This window comes from Ranitomeya variabilis, chromosome 4 (assembly GCF_051348905.1).
Source record: "Ranitomeya variabilis isolate aRanVar5 chromosome 4, aRanVar5.hap1, whole genome shotgun sequence".
Taxonomy (NCBI): Eukaryota; Metazoa; Chordata; class Amphibia; order Anura; family Dendrobatidae; genus Ranitomeya; species Ranitomeya variabilis.
Window position 1 is genome coordinate 640,467,682 of NC_135235.1, and position 22,185 is coordinate 640,489,866.

Here is a 22,185-nt window from a genome sequence, read left to right on the forward strand (position 1 = left end):
CAAAAATTACCCCAAGGGGGCTGTATCATACATGCTGAAAGAGACCGTGATGGGGACCTCACCATACACTTTGCGGTTATTACAATAGGGAGTGTAAGTTTCACCATTGCACAATGCAAAGTTTTCCAAAAATTACCCAAGGTGTCTCTCTCAGACCAGGCGAAAGGCACCGTTATTGGGGCATCACAATACACTTAGCATTTATTAGAAGAGGTAGAGTTAGAGAGTACATATTTCACCATTGCACAATGTGCAAAGGTTTCCAAAAAATTAGCCAAGGGGTCTCTCTTAGACCAGCTGAATGATGCCATGATGGGGACATCACAATACACTTAGCGGTTATTACAAGAGGTAGAGATAGAGAGTACAAGTTTCACCATTGCACAATGTGCAAGGGTTTCAAAAAATACAGAACAATACCCACGTGGGGTATACATAGATGAACACTTAAGTACTTGTTGCAGAAGCAGGAGGAGGAGTTGATTTCCTGAAAAAATGGTTTTGGATGGTAAGGGATGAGCATTAAGACATATTCCAAAAAAAAATTGGGCCTGCATTTACATAACGTTGCTACCATCCGAAGGGCTTTCAAAGTCAGAGGAAATCCAGCCCTTGTTCAATTTTAGAAGGGTCAGCCTGTCTGCATTTTCCATTGACAGCCGTGTGTGCCTATCCTTTATGAGTGCATCTGCCGAACTAAAAACCCGCCCAAACAACACACATAGGGCATGGCAGCAGGCATACATGGAGAGGTCGGCCAAGTGTGCAACTTGAACAACCAATAGTTAAAGGGCACTGAAGAATCAGGAAGGACACTGGTAAGGTCACTTAAGTAGTCCTTAACCATCTTAGTAAACTTCTCCCTCTTCGTCATAGTTACACCCACAGATAGCCCCTGCTAATGGGACAGTCTCATGAAAATGGCACAGTTTGTGGTCATTTTCAACCCTGAGTTGCACCTGGTGTTTGCAGCCCTCCCCTGTAATCTTTTTGGGTGAAAAGAGCCGGTACCTCTGCCACCACCATTGTCTGAGGGTAATCTTTTGAGCAAGTCTTCCACCAGAGTAATGTGGCATGCAGGCACTTGAAAATGGCACATCTGTCTCCCACATTAGAGAAGCAAATTTCTCCTTGTACCGTGGATCAAGAAAGGTGCAAAGCCTTTCACACGAGGGTCTTGGGATAGGCATCTGGACATGAACTCTGCCATATGTGGCAGACTACAAAGTGTCAAATGTTCAGTGTCCTCACAGGAAGAACAGTAACCATCCTCTCCTCCTCACGATGCATAGGCTCCTCCTACTTCAGGCCTTCCATGATGACAGGCATGAAGCAGAGATTGGGAGTCCCCTCTGTAGCTCAGAGCAAAATGTCCTGTTCCTCCTCATCCTTTTCCTTGTCATCACTCCATGTGGCCCGAGAATATTATGTGAGGCTGGGCTGTATGGTATCAGCCACTGTACAATTTTGCTCTGGGGAATGATGGGGAGGCTAGTTCCACTGAGGAAGAGGAGGAGGAGAGACAGTAACTGGAATGAGGAGAAACCCTGATGGAAGTTGGGCCCGCTATTCTTTGTGTAGTTAATATGTGTAATGTCCCAGCTCTTACTCTGTCCCAGACTCCACCAGGTTAATCCAGTGTGCCATCAGGGAAATATATCATCCCTAGAACTTGTCCACATGTCTGTGGTTAGGTGGTCCTTTCCTGTGACTGAGTTGGCCAGAGCATGGATGATATTGTGTAACACGTGCTTATGTAACACAGGGACGGCACACTGGTAAAAATAGTGTTGGCTGGGAATCAAGTACCGTGGGGCTGCCACCACCAAGAGGTCACAGAAAGACTCAGTTCCCACAAGTTGAAACAGCAACATTTCCTGGGCTAGCAATCTGGCAATGTGGGTGTTTATCGTCTATGGGTGGGTGGCTGGATATTTCTGCTTTCTAGTAAATGTCTGGGGCAGGGACAACTGAACGCTGTGCTGGGACAATGAAGTGGACATGGTTGCTGACTGTTGTGTGTGTTACTGTTGGTTTTTGACAGGAGGCATCAGTGCCTGCTTCATGGTCATCAGATTGGGAAGGCCATAACACGGGAAGGGGCAGTGGTTTCACCCTCAGACACAGATTTGGTACCCAGGCTGTTGTGAATTCCGCTCTTGGGCTCCCTCCGGTGGTTGTAAGTAGCACTTTTGTGAATTCTGCTCTTGGGCTCCCTCCTGTGGTTTTGAGTGGTATAGCTGCTTCTTGGATTTAGCATTAGCAGCTGCTTCCACTGATCGTCTTTCTGGCTCGGCTATTTTAGTCTGGCCTTATCCCTCAATCAATGCCAGTTGTCAATTGTTCCTGCTTGGAGCCACTGCTCTTTTGGATTTCCCTGACACTCTGTCCAGTTCAGCAAAGATAAGTCCTTGCTTGTCCTTTTGCAGTCCATTTGTTGTGGACTTTATTGTTCAGCACATTCTATGTTTTGCTCATTTGTCCAGCTTATCAGTATGGATCTATTCAGCTAAGCTGGAAGCTCTGGGCTGCAGATTTTGCCCTCCACACCTTTAGTCAGGTGTGGAGATTATTGCATATCTCTGCGGTGGACTTTTTCTAGTTTTTATTACTGACCGCACAGTGTTCTTTCCTTACTATGTATATAGCTAGAAGTGGCCTCCTTTGCTAAATCTTGTTTCATACTACGTATGTCATTTCCTTCTCCTCTCACAGTCAATATTTGTGGGGGGCTGTCCTATCCTTTGGGGATTTTCTCTGAGGCAAGATAGCTTTCCTGTTTCTACCTTTAGGGGTAGCTAGTTCTCCGGCTGTGACGAGGTGTCCAGGGAGTGACAGGAACATCCCACGGCTACTGCTAGTGTTGTGTTAAGATCAGAAACTGCGGTCTGTATAGTTACCACCTGCTCAGAGCTAGTCGCATGTCGCTCCTAAATAACCAGTCCATAACACCAGGCGTTCTGGCCACCTACTAGGGTGCTTGGCTGCCATGTGCTTTTGCATGCTGGTGTGCTCAGTGTTATGGACCTGGTGGTTAGGTGCACCAGGAATGAGCTGATAGTTAAACACGGAATCGGGACGAGCTCTGGGGAAATGGGAACTCTGCTGACCGCAAACCCTACTCCTATCAACACAACTAGAAATAGCCGTGGAGCGTGCCTGACTCTACCTAGACGCCTCTTCACAGCCTAAGAGCTAACTACCCCTAAAGAAAGGAAACAAAGCCTCACTTGCCTCAGAGAAATTTCCCCAAAGGTAAAAGCAGCCCCCCACAAGTATTGACTGTGAGTTAAGAGGAAATCACAAACACAGGATGAAATAGGCTTTAGCAAAGGGAGGCCAGTCTAACTAAACAGATTGAGGATAGAAAAGGGATCTTTGCGGTCAACACAAAAAACTACAAAACCACGCAGAGTGTGCAAAAAATACCCCCGCACCGACTCACGGTGCGGTGGTGCCACTCTGCACCCCCAGAGCTTCCAGCTAGCCAGGCAGTTTCATGATAGCAAGCTGGACTAGACCTTAGCAAGAAAAACCATATGTAACAAATGAACAAGCAGGAACTTAGCTTCGCTGGAGTAGACAGGTCCTCAGAAAGATCCAGGAGAGATCTGAACCAGTACTAGAACATTGACAGCTGGCATGGAGTAACGATCTGAGTGGAGTTAAATAGAGAATCCAACCTAGCCCTAAACGAGGGCAGGTGGAAAAGGAATCTCAGAACCAGCAGCTCCACTCACAGCCACCAGAGGGAGTCCATGGACAGAACTCACCGAAGCACCATTCATGACCACAGGAGGGAGTTCGAGAACGGAATTCACAACAGTACCCCCCCCCCTTGAGGAGGGGTCACCAAACCCTCACCAGAGCCCCCAGGCCGATCAGGACGAGCCAAATGAAAGGCACGAACTAAATCGGCAGCATGGACATCAGAGGCAACAACCCAGGAATTATCCTCCTGACCATAGCCCTTCCATTTGACCAAGTACTGAAGTTTTCGTCTCGAAATACGAGAATCCAAAATCTTCTCCACCACATACTCCAACTCCCCCTCGACCAACACCGGAGCAGGAGGATCAACGGAGGGAACCATAGGCGCCACATATCTCTGCAGCAACGACCTATGGAACACATTATGGATGGCAAAAGAAGCAGGAAGGGCCAAACGAAATGATACAGGATTAAGAATTTCAGAAATCTTATAAGGACCAATAAAACGAGGCTTAAACTTAGGAGAAGAAACCTTCATAGGAACATAACGAGATGATAACCAAACCAAATCCCCAACACGAAGTCGGGGACCAACACGGCGACGGCGGTTAGCGAAACGTTGAGCCTTCTCTTGGGACAAGGTCAAATTGTCCACCACATGAGTCCAAATTTGCGGCAACCTGTCCACCACAGAATCCACACCAGGACAGTCCGAAGGCTCAACCTGCCCTGAAGAAAAACGAGGATGAAAACCAGAATTACAAAAAAAAGCCGAAACCAAAGTAGCCGAACTGGCCCGATTATTAAGGGCGGACTCAGCCAATGGCAAGAAGGTCACCCAATCATCCTGATCCGCAGAAACAAAGCATCTCAGATAGGTTTCCAAAGTCTGATTGGTTCGTTCGGTTTGGCCATTTGTCTGAGGATGGAAAGCCGAAGAAAAAGACAAATCAATGCCCATCTTAGCACAAAAGGAACGCCAAAACCTTGAAACAAACTGGGAACCTCTGTCAGACACGATGTTCCTCGGAATGCCATGCAAACGAACCACATGTTAGAAAAATAATGGAACCAAATCAGAGGAAGAAGGCAATTTAGGCAAGGGTACCAAATGGACCATTTTAGAGAAGCGATCACAAACCACCCAGATGACCGACATCCTTTGAGAAACGGGAAGATCTGAAATAAAATCCATGGAAACATGCGTCCAGGGCCTTTTCGGGACTGGCAAGGGCAAAAGTAACCCACTGGCACGAGAACAGCAGGGCTTAGCCCGAGCACAAGTCCCACAAGACTGCACAAAAGAACGCACATCCCGTGACAAAGAAGGCCACCAAAAGGACCTAGCCACCAAATCTCTGGTACCAAAAATCCCAGGATGACCAGCCAACACCGAACAATGAACCTCAGAGATAACTCTATTAGTCCATCTATCAGGGACAAACAGTTTCTCCACTGGACAACGGTCAGGTCTATCAGCCTGGAACTCCTGCAGCACCCGCCGCAAATCAGGGGAGATGGCAGACAGAACTACCCCCTCTCTGAGAATACCAGCTGGCTCAGGAACCCCAGGAGAATCAGGCACAAAACTCCTTGAAAGGGCATCAGCCTTCACATTCTTAGAACCCGGAAGGTACGAAACCACAAAATTGAAACGGGAGAAAAACAGCGACCAACGAGCCTGTCTAGGATTCAACCGCTTGGCAGACTCGAGATAAGTCAGATTCTTGTGATCTGTCAAGACCACCACGCGATGCTTGGCTCCTTCAAGCCAATGTCGCCACTCCTCGAATGCCCACTTCATAGCCAACAACTCCCGATTGCCAACATCATAATTACGCACAGCAGGCGAAAACTTTCTTGAAAAGAAAGCGCATGGCTTCATTACAGAGCAATCAGAACTTCTCTGAGACAAAACAGCCCCTGCTCCAATTTCAGAAGCATCAACCTCGACCTGAAAAGGGAGCGAAACATCTGGCTGACACAACACAGGAGCCAAAGAGAAACAACGTTTCAACTCCTGAAAAGCCTCAACGGCCGCAGAGGACGAATTCACCACATCAGCACCCTTCTTGGTCAAATCAGTCAATGGTTTAACAACACTAGAAAAATTAGCGATGAAGCGACGGTAAAAATTGGCAAAGCCCAGAAATTTCTGAAGGCTCTTCACAGATGTAGGCCGAGTCCAATCATAAATAGCTTGGACTTTAACAGGATCCATCTCGATAGTAGAAGGGGAAAAAAAGAAACCCAAAAAGGAAACCTTCTGAACACTTAGATCCCTTCACAAACAAGGAATTAGCACGAAGGACCTGGAACACCATTCTGACCTGCTTCACATGGGACTCCCAATCATCCGAAAAGACCAAAATATCATCCAAATATATGATCATGAATCTATCCAGATACTTTCGGAAGATGTCATGCATAAAGGACTGAAACACAGAGGGAGCATTAGAAAGGCCGAATGGCATCACCAGGTACTCAAAATGGCCCTCGGGCGTATTAAATGCTGTTTTCCATTCATCGCCCTGTTTAATACGCACGAGATTATACGCCCCTCGAAGGTCTATCTTGGTGAACCAACTAGCCCCCTTAATCCGAGCAAATAAATCAGACAGTAGAGGCAAAGGGTACTGAAATTTGACCGTGATTTTATTAAGAAGGCGGTAATCTATACAAGGTCTCAGAGAACCATCCTTCTTGGCCACAAAAAAGAACCCTGCTCCCAATGGTGACGACGACGGGCGAATATGCCCTTTCTCCAAGGACTCCTTTATATAACTCCGCATAGCGGCGTGTTCTGGCACAGACAAATTGAAAAGTCATCCCTTAGGGAACTTGCTACCAGGAATCAAATTAATAGCACAATCACAATCCCTATGAGGAGGTAGGGTACTAGACTTGGGCTCATCAAATACATCCCGGTAATCCGACAAAAACTCAGGGACTTCAGAAGGAGTGGAGGAAGAAATTGACAACAATGAAACATCCCCTTGTACCCCTTGACAACCCCAACTGGACACCGACATTGATTTCCAATCCAATACTGGATTATGGACCTGCAGCCATGGCAAACCCAACACGACCACATCATGCAGATTATGCAACACCAAAAAGCGAATATCCTCCTGATGCGCTGGAGCCATGCACATGGTCAACTGGGTCCAGTACTGAGGCTTATTCTTGGCCAAAGGCGTAGCATCAATTCCCCTCAAAGGAATGGGATGCTGCAAGGGCTCCAAGAAAAAACCACAGCGCCTGGCAAACTCCAAGTCCATCAAATTCAGGGCAGCGCCTGAATCCACAAATGCCACAACAGAATAGGATGACAAAGAGCAAATCAGAGTAACGGACAAAAGACATTTAGGCTGTATAGTACCAATGGTGACGGACCTAGCGAACCGCTTAGTGCGCTTAGGACAATCAGAGATAGCATGAGTGGAGTCACCACAGTAAAAACACAGCCCATTCTGACGTCTATATTCTTGCCGTTCAGCTCTGGTCAAAGTCCTATCACATTGCATAGGCTCAGGCATACCGCCAAATGGTGCACAGTTTTGCACTCACGTAAGCGCCGATCTGTATGGCCAAGGACATTGATTCATTCAGACCAGCAGGCATGGGGAACCCCACCATAACATCCTTAAGGGCTTCAGAAAGACCCTTTCTGAAAATTGCTGCCAGGGCACACTCATTCCACTGAGTAAGCACAGAACACTTTCTGAACTTCTGGCAATATACCTCCGCTTCATCCTGACCCTGACACAAAGCCAGCAAAATTTTCTCTGCCTGATCCACAGAATTTGGTTCATCATAAAGCAATCCCAGCGCCAGAAAAAACGCATCTACATTACACAATGCAGGATCTCCTGGCACCAGGGCGAATGCCCAGTCTTGAGGGTCGCCACGCAACAAAGAAATAATGATTCTTACTTGCTGAATAGGGTCACCAGAAGAGCGGGGTTTTAGAGCAAGAAACAGTTTACAATTGTTTTTGAAACTCAGAAATTTAGATCTGTCCCCAGAAAACAAATCAGGAATTGGAATTCTAGGCTCCAACATAGGATTCTGAACTACATAATCTTGAATGTTTTGTACCTTTGCAGCGAGTTGATCTACACTAGAGGACAGACCTTGAATGTCCATATCCACACCTGAGTTCTGAACCACCCAGAGTTTAAGGGGAAAAGAAAGGCAATACACTGCAGAGAAAAAAAAAAAAAAAAATGGTCTCAGAACTCTCTTTTCCCTCTATTGAGATGCATTAACACTTTGTGGGCCAGCTGTACTGTTATGGACCTGGTGGTTAGGTGCACCAGGAATGAGCTGATAGTTAAACACGCAATCGGGACGAGCTCTGGGGAAATGGGAACTCTGCTGACCGCAAACCCTACTCCTATCAACACAACTAGAAATAGCCGTGGAGCGTGCCTGACTCTACCTAGACGCCTCTTCACAGCCTAAGAGCTAACTACCCCTAAAGAAAGGAAACAAAGCCTCACTTGCCTCAGAGAAATTTCCCCAAAGGTAAAAGCAGCCCCCCACAAGTATTGACTGTGAGTTAAGAGGAAATCACAAACACAGGATGAAATAGGCTTTAGCAAAGGGAGGCCAGTCTAACTAAACAGATTGAGGATAGAAAAGGGATCTTTGCGGTCAACACAAAAAACTACAAAACCACGCAGAGTGTGCAAAAAATACCCCCGCACCGACTCACGGTGCGGTGGTGCCACTCTGCACCCCCAGAGCTTCCAGCTAGCCAGGCAGTTTCATGATAGCAAGCTGGACTAGACCTTAGCAAGAAAAACCATATGTAACAAATGAACAAGCAGGAACTTAGCTTCGCTGGAGTAGACAGGTCCTCAGAAAGATCCAGGAGAGATCTGAACCAGTACTAGAACATTGACAGCTGGCATGGAGTAACGATCTGAGTGGAGTTAAATAGAGAATCCAACCTAGCCCTAAACGAGGGCAGGTGGAAAAGGAATCTCAGAACCAGCAGCTCCACTCACAGCCACCAGAGGGAGTCCATGGACAGAACTCACCGAAGTACCATTCATGACCACAGGAGGGAGTTCGAGAACGGAATTCAAAACAGCTCAGGTTGGCATTGTTCTTGCCTCTTCTTAGCTTGGTTTGGCAGATGCTGCAAATCACAGTTATTTCATCTGAAAGACTTTCAGAAAAAACTGCCATACAGGGGAAGAACGCACCTTTTGCCTGTTATCTAGCCGAGTGGGGGGTTCTGTGGAACAGTTGACCGTGTTCTACCTCTGGAGAAACCACTACCTCTTCTTGCCTGTTTTCTTGCTACAGATCCATCCCTCTCTGCACTGCTGTGCTCGCTAAGCATACCACCATGAAAAGTTGGATCAGTGGCCTCATCATCGACCATGTCGTCTTCCAATTCCTCAATCTGATTCTCCTTCTGAGCGGCAATTTGAGGCTAACTTGATGGCAACTGTGCCTCAAGATTATGCTCCACCTCTTCAGACATCAATTGACACAACATGCCTTTCTCATGGTCGTGGGTGCTCAAATGTTTGGGCATCACTGCACTCCATCTCCTCATGACCCTCTTTAATGGTGCACGTTGAGAGGCCTGACAAATTACTAGGGAACATAAACAGTTCCTCAGATTGGTCATGGTTGGGGTCATATGTCTCCTCTTGTTGGTGAGAGGAAGAAGGACCAGGTTGAGGATTTAGAGGCCCAGACTCCACTACTGAGACTAGATCGTGTGGAAGACTTCGTGGTGCTGCTTGTCAACATACTGGAACCTTTGTCTGCCATCCAACCCACAATATCCTCACACTTGTCTGGGTTCTTCAGTGGTGTAGCGTGCTGACAAAATTTTGACAGGAACCTAGAACGAGATACAGTCAACTTCGGATCTGTCACATGGCCTTGGCGGGCACCACTACATCTACATCACCTAACGTCACCCCTTCTCATCTTGAATGCATTATGCTTATGAAACTAAAAAATACTGGCTTTATTTTTCACAAGTACCCTTACAAAGGTCTTATGTACAAATTCACTGTATCTAGCAATGTGTGGCTATTTTTTTGGAGATCGCAGCTTGATTATACATGTCAATCGCAGACTGACGTAAATTACAGGTCATTGTCACGTTTACGTATCTGTGCAGGTTTTGTGCCAGTCACACAACTGGTAGATAAAGATATGCTATTTTTTAAACCAATAGGAAATTATGATTTTTTTTCAATCATCTTGTTGACATACTCCAAATGCGGACTACTGAAGATTATTGCCCCTGCTAAATTGTCATGTAAGATTATCTCTACCCGGATTGCACCAGTCGCACAACTGCTAGATACTATAACGTTATTTTTTAAACCAATAGGAAATTATGATTTTTTTTCAATCGTCTTGCTGACACACTCCAAATGTGCAGTAATGAAGATTATTGCCCCTGCTAAATTGTCACGTAAGATTATCTCTACCTGGATTGCACCAGTCTCACAACTGCTAAAGATATGCTAATTTTAAACCAATAGAAAATTCTGATTATCGTTCAATCGTCTTGCTGACACACTTCAAAGGCGCAGTAATGAAGATTATTGCCCCTGCTAAATTGCAATGTAAGATTATCTCTTCCTGGATTGCGCCAGTCAAACAACTGCTAGATAAAGACGCTATTTTTTAACTCAAAAGACATTTTTTTCACTTATCTTGCTGACACACTCTAAATTAGCAGTAATGAAGGTTATTGCCCCTGCTAAATTGCCACATAAGTTTATCTCTACCCAGATTGCGCCAGTCGCACAACCGCTAGACAAATATTAGCTATTTTAAGCAATAGACAAGGAATGTTATTTAGCAATTAGATTTTAAAATGGAATTTACTATATGCTGGCACTGAGGAGTATTATTTAGCGGTAAAAAAAATATTATTGGCAGCTACACAGGAATATTATGTAGCTCCCCCAAAAATGGTTTTGTATATGCTGGTACTACCTGTACTATTGTCAGGACTCTGAACATTTTGATTACCTTTTGTGCATTACTGCCCTTTTCCAAGATGGCGTCTTTGGTCTCATGTGCAGTGTCTTCCTGCTATATAACTCCACCCCAGCCTTTAGTCTGTGCTAGAGTATTCTGCCTTGCATCCATTTCTTGACCCTGGTGACTCCCTGGCTTTGCACCTGCACCTGTGAACCTGTGTGGAGATCCTGCTACTCAGCTCTGAGTTTCTGCTGCATACATCGGTTTCCAGTAATCCTCCATCTGGCTGCTTGTGTTCCTGTAATAATTATAAGGGATAACTCAGGAGACTCTTTGCATGGAACAAGACAACTACAGGACACAGTTTTATAAGTGGTAAAGTCTATATTATCACACGGTGATTCAAACAGGTGCAGAGAGAATCTCAAGTCCACAACACTTGGTGTAAATATTAAACGCAGCTTAACAGTCTATAGGAAACTTCAGAGGAAAATGCAATCACGCAAAAAGTCTATGAAGCACAATTATTCTTGAGGATACTTGACAAGAATAAGTCCTTGGTAGTCCAAACACAGATAGATATGCTTATAAGGTAGTTCAAATAATATCTTAGCACAACCAGGGAGGCCTGGTTAATAGTCTCAGGTTTAAGCAGAGCAGCAACAGCTTACATGTCCAGCAAATGCAGATGGAAACAAACACAAGCAGCCAGATGGAGGATTACTGGAAACCGATGTATGCAGCAGAAACTCAGAGCCGAGTAGCAGGATCTCCACACAGGTTCACAGGAGCAGGTGCAGGTGCAAAGCCAGGGAGTCGCCAGGGTCAGGAGCTGGATGCAAGGCAGAATATTCTAGCACAGACTAAAGGCTGGGGTGGAGTTATATAGCAGGAAGACACAGTGCACATGAGACCAAAGACACCATCTTGGAAAAGGGCAGTAATGCACAAAAGGTAATCAAAATGTTCAGAGTCCTGACATTGCTCCCTCCTTAGAAGCGGCCTCAGGATGATCCCGGACCTGGTTTCTCAGGGAATCTTTGATGAAGTCGAGAGATCTTCTGTTGGACATTGATGTTTTCCACAGGTTCCCAAGAGTCTTCCTCAGGGGGATATCCCTGCCATCTTATCAGATATTGGAGCCGATTCCTGCGAATCCTGGAATCAATAATTTCCTCCACCACAAATTGTTCTTGCCCATCAATCACCACAGGCTGCAGAGGTGGCACAACACGTCCCTGGAAGGTATTAGGAGATACAAGCTTTAGTAAAGATACATGAAAAACTGGGTGTACCTTCATAGTCCTAGGCAGCTTCAGACGGCAGGCTACAGAGCTCACAATACCGTTGATCTTGACAGGGCCAATGAATTTCTGTCTTAGTTTTTGTGAAGGAACGTTTAACTTCAGATTCTTAGTTGATAACCACACGGAATCTCCTACCTTGAACATGGGTGCAGGTTTACGGAATCTATCAGCCGATCTCTTATAACGTTCTTGAGCCGTGGTCAGAGATTCCTTCAGAACCTCCAGATTTTGCCTCATCTCAGTCAGCCTTTCCCCAACTGCTGGAACCGGAGAATTAATCGGAGACCTAGGTAAGATACATGGATGATAACCCAGATTGGCAAAGAAAGGAGTGAACTTAGTGGAGGCACTCTGAGAATTGTTGTATGAAAATTCGGCTAATGGCAGTAACTCCAACCAATCATCTTGGAGATGGCCAACATAGCAACTTAGATATTGTTCCAACGTCTGGTTGGTACGCTCAGTCTGACCAATGGTCTGGGGATGGTAAACAGAAGAGAGACTGACATTAATATTGAGTGCAGAGCAAAACCCCTTCCAGAATCTTGAAGTGAACTGTACTCCACGGTCAGAGATGATCTCATCCGGGACCCCATGCAGCCGGAAGACATTCTGAATAACCAAGTTCACTGTATCCTTAGCTGAGGGGAGGCCGGTGCATGGAACAAAATGAGCAGCTTTAGTCAGGCGATCAACTACCACCATGATCGTATTAATGCCCCCCGATGTAGGCAGCTCCACAATAAAGTCCATTGATATAGACCCCCAGATGATGCCTCCATTCCTTGAAAGCCGCAATAATAGCCAGCAATTCCTTGTCTCCCACATCGTAATTCTTCTCTGCTGAGGTTAGTCTACGGGAAAAGAAAGCACAAGGATGTATCAGTTCCTTCTCTCCAGTTCTTTGGGAGAGAATAGCCCCCAAGGCATTATCAGAAGCGTACACCTCCACAATGAAAGAAAGTGTTGGATCTGGGTGTATCAACAGCGGTGCTGAGGTAAAACAGATCTTAAGCCGATCAAAAGCTTCTTCAGCCTGTGATGACCACTTAAAGGGCTTTTCCTTCTTTGTCAAGGAAGTAATGGGACGGACAATATCAGAAAAATTTGGAATAAAACATCTGTAGAAATTTGCAAAACCAATAAAACGTTGCACCTCCTTAACGTTCTTGGGTACCGGCCAGTCAAGGATAGCCTTAATCTTACCAAATTCCATGTTCAGCCCCAGGGGAGAGATGATATAACCTAAGAACTGTATCTCAGAACGATGGAACTCGCATTTCTCCGGCTTGATATACAGATGGTTCTCTTTCAGACGTCTTAAAACAGCTTTGACATGTTCTTCATGTTCCTGTAGAGAGTCAGAAAAGATTAGAATATCGTCCAAATAGATCACCAAAAACTGGTCCAACAAATCTCTGAAAATGTCATTAGCAAGGTGTTGAAACATTGCAGGGGCATTACAAAGCCCGAAGGGCATCACGAGATATTCAAAGTGTCCATACCGGCATCTGAATGCTGTCTTCCACTCATCCCCTGGATGAATACGCACCAAATTATAAGCCCCACGAAGATCCAGTTTAGAGAACACCTTAGCATGGCGGACTCTTTGCAGTAATTCGGGAATCAGAGGCAAAGGGTAACGATTCCGTATGGTTTCCTTATTGAGCTCTCGATAGTCCACACAGGGTCTCAGGGACCCATCCTTCTTCTTTACAAAAAATATAGGTGCCCCTGCTGGTGAGGAAGAAGGACGTATGAAGCCTTTGGCCAGATTTTCATCAATATACTCCTTTAAGGCTTGAAGCTCAGGTGCCACCAAAGGATATACGTTACCAAAAGGAATAGCTGCCCCAGGAAGCAACTCAATGGGACAGTCATAATGCCTGTGTGGAGGAAGCTGATCTGCATTCTTCTTGTCACAGATGTCAGAGAACTCTTTATATGTTGAAGGTAAAGTAAATACCTGTGCCGGTGGTTCTGTAGCTGTGGACTCGGGGACAGCTTCAGTTAATGCTGAGTTGCTCCTTGTTGGAAAGATAATCTCCTTGGTCTCCCAGTTGATAGTTGGATTCTGAGAACGCAGCCAAGAGATGCCTAAAATCACAGGAAAATGAGGAGAAGAAATTAACAAGAAAGAGAGTTGCTCTTGATGATTAGGCTACAACAAAATCTCAAGGGGTGCGGTCTCCTGATCCACAGGCCCGGAGATTAAAGGTGACCCATCCACTGTTTCCATGATAATTGAAGAGGCTCTTTGCTGAATTTCAATACCATGTTCCTTGGCAAATGCGATATCCATAAAATTGCCACCTGCACCAGAGTCAATCATAGCTGCACTGGAAATCCACTGTCCTGTACACAGGATCTTAATTGGGAGAGAACAGTGAGAGTTCATTTCATTTAGCACCTTGGCTGGTGAAGTCATAGAAAGTGAATGGAATACAGCGTTTAAAGGCAGGCTACATTCAGAGATGTCAGATTCATCATCATAGTTGTCATACTCCCCTACTGCTGCTAGCACCTTGTTAGGCCGCTTGGGACACTTGGGACAGTTGATTAGAAAGTGCTCAGACTGGCCGCAGTAGAAACATAGACTTTCTCTAAGGCGATGCTCCCGGCGCTCATTACTCTCGCGCCTCTGAACAGACTCAATTTGCATGGGCACCTCCTCTACCTCTCGAGATGCTTTACCTACAGGCTCTTTGGAAGGAAGGGAAAAGTTAGAAATACGGTTATATGCCGCGAACTTCTCCTGCCTACGCTCAGTAAGGCGAATGTCAATGCGCACACAATGCTGTATAAATGTTTCTAGCTCTTGTGGTGATTCAGAGCGAGCTAATTCATCCTTTACAATGCTAGACAGACCCCTTTTAAAAATAGGTAATTGTGCATAACTGTCCCAATTAGTATCTACCGCTAATCTCCTGAATTCAGTAGCATACTCAATAACAGAAGGTTTAGCTTGGCGTAAAGACAATAAAGCAGATTCAGCGGTTGCACGGCGATTAGGGTCATCAAACATTAATGCCATAGAGGCCAAAAAATCATCCAAATTATTTAACCGTGGGTCACGAGACTCAATCATCGGATTCGCCCAGGCGAGCGCTGGTGCGGTCAGCAGCATTATTACACACAATACTTTGGATCTATCATTAGGAAAACGGTCAGCATGCACATCAAAATATAGCATACATTGATTCACAAAGCCACGAAATTTGTCGCAATCACCATTAAATCTGAATGGGGGCAACTTAGGTGGGCTAGCTGGTGGCGGTTGCCCAGAGGGTAAAGTCGCTTGTGCAGCTATTTGCGTGCTTATGTCCTGAAAAGCCCGTCCATATTGGGACTCCATGCCAACAAGTTTGTTTTCCTGGACTGCCATTCGGGTGCTTAAGTCCTGCAAAGTTTGTCCAAACACTTGTTGATTGTGTTGAAAGCTTCCAAACTTCTTTTGCAGACCTTCCACATCTTTCTGCAGTGATCTAATTATGGAGAACACCTGCTCTAGTCTGCTTTCTACAGTCATTGTTCCAGCAGTCTCCTCTTTCGAGGCTAGAGTATCCTGTAATAATTATAAGGGATAACTCAGGAGACTCTTTGCATGGAACAAGACAACTACAGGACACAGTTTTATAAGTGGTAAAGTCTATATTATCACACGGTGGTTCAAATAGGTGCAGACAGAAAATCAAGTCCACAACACTTGGTGTAAATATTAAATGCAGCTTAACAGTCTATAGGAAACTTCAGAGGAAAATGCAATCACGCAGAAAGTCTATGAAGCACAATTATTCTTGAGGATACTTGACACGAATAAGTCCTTGGTAGTCCAAACACATATATGCTTATAAGGCAGTTCAAATAATATCTTAGCACAACCAGGGAGGCCTGGGTAATAGTCTCAGGTTTCTGCAGAGCAGCAACAGCTTACATGTCCAGCAAATGCAGATGGAAACAAACACAAGCAGCCAGATGGAGGATTACTGGAAACCGATGTATGCAGCAGAAACACGGAGCTGAGTAGCAGGATCTCCACACAGGTTCACAGGAGCAGGTGCAAAGCCAGGGAGTCGCCGGGGTCAGGAGCTGGATGCAAGGCAGAATACTCTAGCACAGACTAAAGGCTGGGGTGGAGTTATATAGCCGGAAGACACAGGGCACATGAGACCAAAGACGCCATCTTGGAAAAGGGCAGTAATGCACAAAAGGTAATCAAAATGTTCAGAGTCCTGACAATTATTTCCCTCAACAAATAGCTGATTTTTACGTTTTGGTAGTGGATGAAACCCTCCCTATTTCACCCTAATTATTATTATTTATTATTGCAGCGCCATTTGTTCCATGGTGTTTTACATGTGAGGAGGGGTATACATAATAAAAACAAGTACAATAATCTTAAACAATACAAGTTACAACTAGTGTTGAGCGATACCGTCCGATACTTGAAAGTATCGGTATCGGAAAGTATCGGCCGATACCGGCAAAGTATCGGATCTGATCCGATACCGATACCCGATACCAATACAAGTCAATGGGACTCAAGTATCGGAAGGTATCCCTGATGGTTCCCAGGGTCTGAAGGAGAGGAAACTCTCCTTCAGGCCCTGGGATCCATATTAATGTGTAAAATAAAGAATTAAAATACAAAATATTGATATACTCACCTGTCCGGAGGCCCCTGGACATCACCGCTGGTAACCGGCAGCCTTCTTTGTTTAAAATGAGCGCGTTCAGCACCTTCCATGACGTCACGGCTTCTGAAAAGAAAGAAAGAAAGAAAGAAAGAAAGAAAGAAAGAAAGAAAGAAAGAAAGAAGGAAAGAAAGAAAGAAAGAAAGAAAGAAAGAAAGAAAGAAAGAAAGAAAAAAAAAATGTCCCCATTGACGTGCATAGGGTTTCATGTTCCGGACGATCCTCGACTTTTCGCAGTAATCGGCCGATTTCGCCCGACTCGACTTTTCAAAAAGTTGGGTTTTGCGAAACATGACTCGACCCTAAAAAAGTCAAAGTCGCTCAACCCTACTGGGGATGCTTCAGCAAGGCTGGAATTGGGCAGGTTGTTCTTTGCGAAGGACGTATGAATCAAGCCGCATACAAGGTTATCCTGGAAAAACAGTTGATTTCTTCTGCTCAGGCAATGTTCCCCAACTCTGAGGACTGGTTCTTCCAGCAGGACAATGCGTCATGCTACACAGCTAGGTCAATCAAGGTGTGGATGAAGGACCGCCACATCAAATCCCTGTCATGGATAGCCCAATCTCCAGACCTGAACCCCATTGAAAACCTCTGGAATGTGATCAAGAGGAAGGTGGATAGTCACAAGCCATCAAAGAAGAACTGCTTACATTATTGTATCAAGAGTGTCATAAGGTCACCCAAAAGAAGTGTGAAAGACTGGTAGAAAGCATGCCAAGAAGCATGAAAGCTGTGATAAAAAAAATCATGGTTATTCCACAAAATATTGATTTCTGAACTCTTCCTGAGTTAAAACATTGAAAACTGAACATTTTGCAGTGGTCTCTTAATTTTTGACAGAGCTTATATGGCTGTTCTGTTTCTATAGGACCTGTGATGATGTCACAGGAGGGGAGGGGTCAAGTAGTCACATGTTACAAATCATTTCCTGAAAACTCTTAGAATGACTCCTCCCCTCCTGTGACCTCATCACAGGTCCTGTGCGCACAGAACAGCCATATATGTGGTGTGCGGCTCTGCAGGTGGAGGTAGGTGCTGGAGATTCCCCATTACTGGGCGGGGGACATTAACCCCCTCAGTGCTGCCGTCACATTCCAGGAGACAGAACGTGTTCCCGTCTGTGTCGCTATATCAGGATCTGTCTGTATTTGATTATATTGGGTCACATCCCTCCTGACGGCGCTCGCTGCTCTGTTACTGATACAGGAAAGATATATATCTTGGTACCGTGTTAGCCAGTTGATATAAAAATATTTAGAATTGAGAGTCCTCAGTGGTTGATACCTTTTAATGGCTAACTGAAAAGATGGTAACAAATTGCAAGCTTTCGAGACTACATACGTCTTTTCATCAGGCAAAGACTAAAACAAATTCTGAAGAATCACATATTTATGCACAACATAGTGTAGAAAAAAAAAAGAAGAGGGGAAAAAACCATGGATAAGCCAGGTGACATGAAGCAGAATTACCATGGGTGATAAACAGTTACGTCCATAAATATTGGGCCAATTCTTAGATAAGAATTGTTTTATTGTCCTGTGATTAGGGTCTCTGTTGTGATGACCCCACATGGTCTGATGGGCAGGTTCCTTAGTTGATGTAAAAAGACATAAATCCGTGTGACACATTCATTCCTGCAGGTAGAGTGTCAAAGGTCATCATTAGTTTATATTCCCAGACTCTCCTGTCTTTCTGCGATTTGAAGTTACCTTTTAGTACAAGTAATTTCATGTCCATAATGCTATGATTTGGGAGACAGAAATGTATTGCCACAGGTAGATCCATTCTTTTTTCTCTTATTGTATGGCGGTGAGAGTTCATCCTTGTTCTCAGTTTCTGCCCTGTCAGCTGCATCACATCTAATTTGGTGTACTTAATCATTTGTACTAAATGTCCAACTGGGGGTCTGTGTGTGGGGGAGACAGGGAAAAAGCTTAGAACAAAAATGAATTCTCACCCCCATACAATAAGAGAAAAAAGAATGGATCTACCTGTGGCAATACATTTTTGTCTCCCGAATCATAACATTATGGACATGAAATTACTTGTGTTAAAAGGTAGCTTCAAATCTAAGAGAGACAGAAGAGTCTGGGAATATAAACTGATGACGACCTTTGACAGTCTCACTGCAGGAATGAATATGTCGCATGGATTTATGTCTTTTTACATCAACTAAGGAGCTTGCCCCTTAGACTATGTGGGGTCATCACAACAGAACCAACCCCAATCAGAGGAAAATAAAACATTCCTTATCTAAGAACTGGACCAATATTTATGGACATAACTGTTTATCACCCATGGTAATTCTGCTTCATGTCACCTGTCTTATCCATGGTTGTTTTTTTTTTTTTTCTGTGCTATGTTGTGCATAAATATGATTCTTCAGAATTTCTTTTAGTCTTTGCCTGATGAAGAAACCTGTGTAGTCTCGAAAGCTTGCAATTTGTTACCATCTTTTCAGTTAGCCATTAAAAGGTATCAACCACTGAGGACTCTCAATTCTAAATATTTTGCTCTGTTACTGTACAGTCTCCATTATCCACCATATCTCCACCGCCATGTTGTCACTGTCGGGAGATATAATAAGGCTATATGCACACGTTCAGGATTTTTTTCGGCCGTTTTCCATGAAAAAAAAAGCTAAAAAAAAGCTTTCATTAAGCATCCCATGATTTGAATGTATTCCGCAATTTTTGTGCACATGCTGCATTTTTTTCTGCAAAAAAACCCGCATTGCTGTAAAAAACACAGCATGTTCATTAATTTTGCAGATTTTTGCATTTTTGCCCCTATATTATTGCATTGGGAAGCTCCGGAAAAAAACGTGAATAAAACACTCAAAAAATGCGATAAAAATGTGAAAAAACGCGAGCTGATTTCCTGGAGAAAAAGTCCGGTTTTGTTCAAGAAAATTCTGCAGACATTCCTGAACGTTTGCACATAGCCATAGGCCTGCGTCACACTAGAGAGAAATACAGTCTGGGGAGAGGCGCAAAAACAACGCATTGCACACGGACCAATGATTCTCTATGGGGCAGCTCCTATCTGCCGTATATTTCTCGGCCGTATTTTACAGTCTGAGAAAATCGCAGCATGCTGCGTTTGTCAGCGTGCTCCCCCAAAATTACGCCAATGAAAGTCTATGGGGGCGAGAAAAATACTGATTACACACGGACCATTTGTGTGACTTGTGAGAAATACGCAAGCCTTTTCCAGGTGACAGGAAATGGGCCAAGCCATTATCAGGAAGCTTAGACATGCTAATTAGCTCAAAAAGCGATCCACACATCCCGGAAGAACGCCTCCACAGAGTCCTGCAGCATGGCTTCTCTCATAAACGTTGAACTGCTTCTTGTCTTGGTCCAAGAAAGCCCAGAAATATGGGACCAGAGAGATGCCAACTACTCCAACCGGGCCAGAAAAGAGGCGGCATGGAGGAGGATATGTGGGCTACTTTTTTCGGATTTTGAACAGTGGCCACATGAGGGACAGCAACAAATAAGTAAGTTCACTCATGTTTTTCAAATAATATTATAAACTGCACTAAATAACATGTTTTCACACTATCCCCTTAAATCCAGATTACTAGGCCACATGACTATGTTACAATCTCTGTAAACTTGTTGTTCCACTGTGCCCAACGCCCTTATACATTATTTTATTGTCTGTCATTGCAGTGGAAGATGTTATGAGACGCTGACGCAGCATAAGGGACCATTACAGGAGGGAAAGGCAGCAGCGGGCCAGGAGTGGTCCTTCCGCATCTAAAAAAGAAAATATATCTATTATGACCTCCTGTCATTTCTTGATCCCAGTATGGATCTCAGACCTTAAGTTCATACATCACAACACATTACACATATGTTTTTTATGCTCACATATTTAATTTTTCTTTTTTATTTCACATTTTCATAACAGAACTCAGTCCAACCTCACTGAGAGGGAGACAGGGTCGGATTCTGAGGCCATAACTGATCTGGTCGGGGAAGGTAAAGAGGTGGCTGGCCCATCTTCTGAGCCTTCCAGCTGCATCCCTCCAGGTCCTTCTGCACCAGCACCAGAAGCTCCTCCAACAACAGGCCCAGAAGCTGCACCAGCACCCATCATGATAAATATACAAAAAATGACATTATATTCATTCGGGAAAAAAATAGCAAAGAAAAAGGCCCTCCAATAGAGCCAAAAAGTAACCCCCACTATTCATATGGACAGTTACAGGACAAACTGCAAAACTCACTAAGAAAAAACAAAAAGCACCAACAGCAATTTTTTTGTCCAAAGTATCAAAAATGCTTTATTATAATAAAATTATTGAACAGATTCAGGGGAAACATGGGGGAACATGCAACAATGCGACACTGAAAAATGCCCAATGAGAGCAGTGGACAGAACATACATCAGATGTATAGATGGAGGGTACCATCAAAAATAAACATATCACGGCTAATGCACAGCACAGCCATTAGCAGATGTGTACCCATAATTAACTATCCCGGTGACAATCCATATAAGGCAGAAATAATATATCATGAAAAAGGGTAATGGGAAACATAGCAAAGTGTACACGCCAGTCACCACGCCGTCCACAGCTAACCCCGACGCGCGTTTCGGTTAAGAAACCTTCCTCAGGGGGCGTGCCGTAGATACATGTGTGCCATCTTATATAGTCCATGTGATTACCGCAAAACCGGAAGTAGAATGACGTCACCTTAGTAACGGATACACATATAAATGGTATCCATCCGGAAACGTCGCTATAGCAGCGACGATCAACTATGTACGTCACTGCCGGTTCAGCTGGTAAGAGCCCGCGTGACAACCCAGATCCGGAAATAGAAGAGCGTCGCTATGGCAGCGACTATATCACCCGAATGCGCCGCTACCCGTTCAGCTGATGTCGGAACACGTGGGGCCCCACTTGACTGAACAGCAGACTGACAACAGGGAGCGGAGTCATGGTGCCAACTAGCACATAAGTGAAAAAAGCGCACTCGTAAAGAAGAAATGCAGGTAACCATATGACGGACAAGAATGTGAACAAACATAAACAAATGCCGAATGTGGATAAAACATATCACAATATAACTGTATACACTCACCGGCCACTTTATTAGGTACACCTGTCCAACTTCTTGTTAACACTTAATTTCTAATCAGCCAATCACATGGCGGCAACTCAGTGCATTTAGGCATGTAGACATGGTCAAGACAATCTCCTGCAGTTCAAACTGAGCATCAGTATGGGGAAGAAAGGTGATTTGAGTGCCTTTGAACGTGGCATGGTTGTTGGTGCCAGAAGGGCTGGTCTGAGTATTTCAGAAACTGCTGATCTACTGGGATTTTCACGCACAACCATCTCTAGGGTTTACAGAGAATGGTCCGAAAAAGAAAAAAAATCCAGTGAGCGGCAGTTCTGTGGGCGGAAATGCCTTGTTGATGCCAGAGGTCAGAGGAGAATGGGCAGACTGGTTCGAGCTGATAGAAAGGCAACAGTGACT

General features: G+C 44.6%; 1 protein-coding gene across 1 annotated transcript in view; it reads left to right on the forward strand.

Annotated features, from left to right (window-relative positions):
- The first annotated feature begins 17,638 nt into the window (after positions 1 to 17,638).
- The window catches only part of LOC143767370 (uncharacterized), a 53,178-nt gene continuing 48,631 nt past the window's right edge, over positions 17,639 to 22,185 (forward strand). The window contains exon 1 of the mRNA XM_077255657.1: positions 17,639 to 17,715. Coding sequence (XP_077111772.1) covers positions 17,689 to 17,715 — 27 coding nt within the window. The 5' untranslated portion in view covers positions 17,639 to 17,688. The remainder of the gene's footprint in view (positions 17,716 to 22,185) is intronic.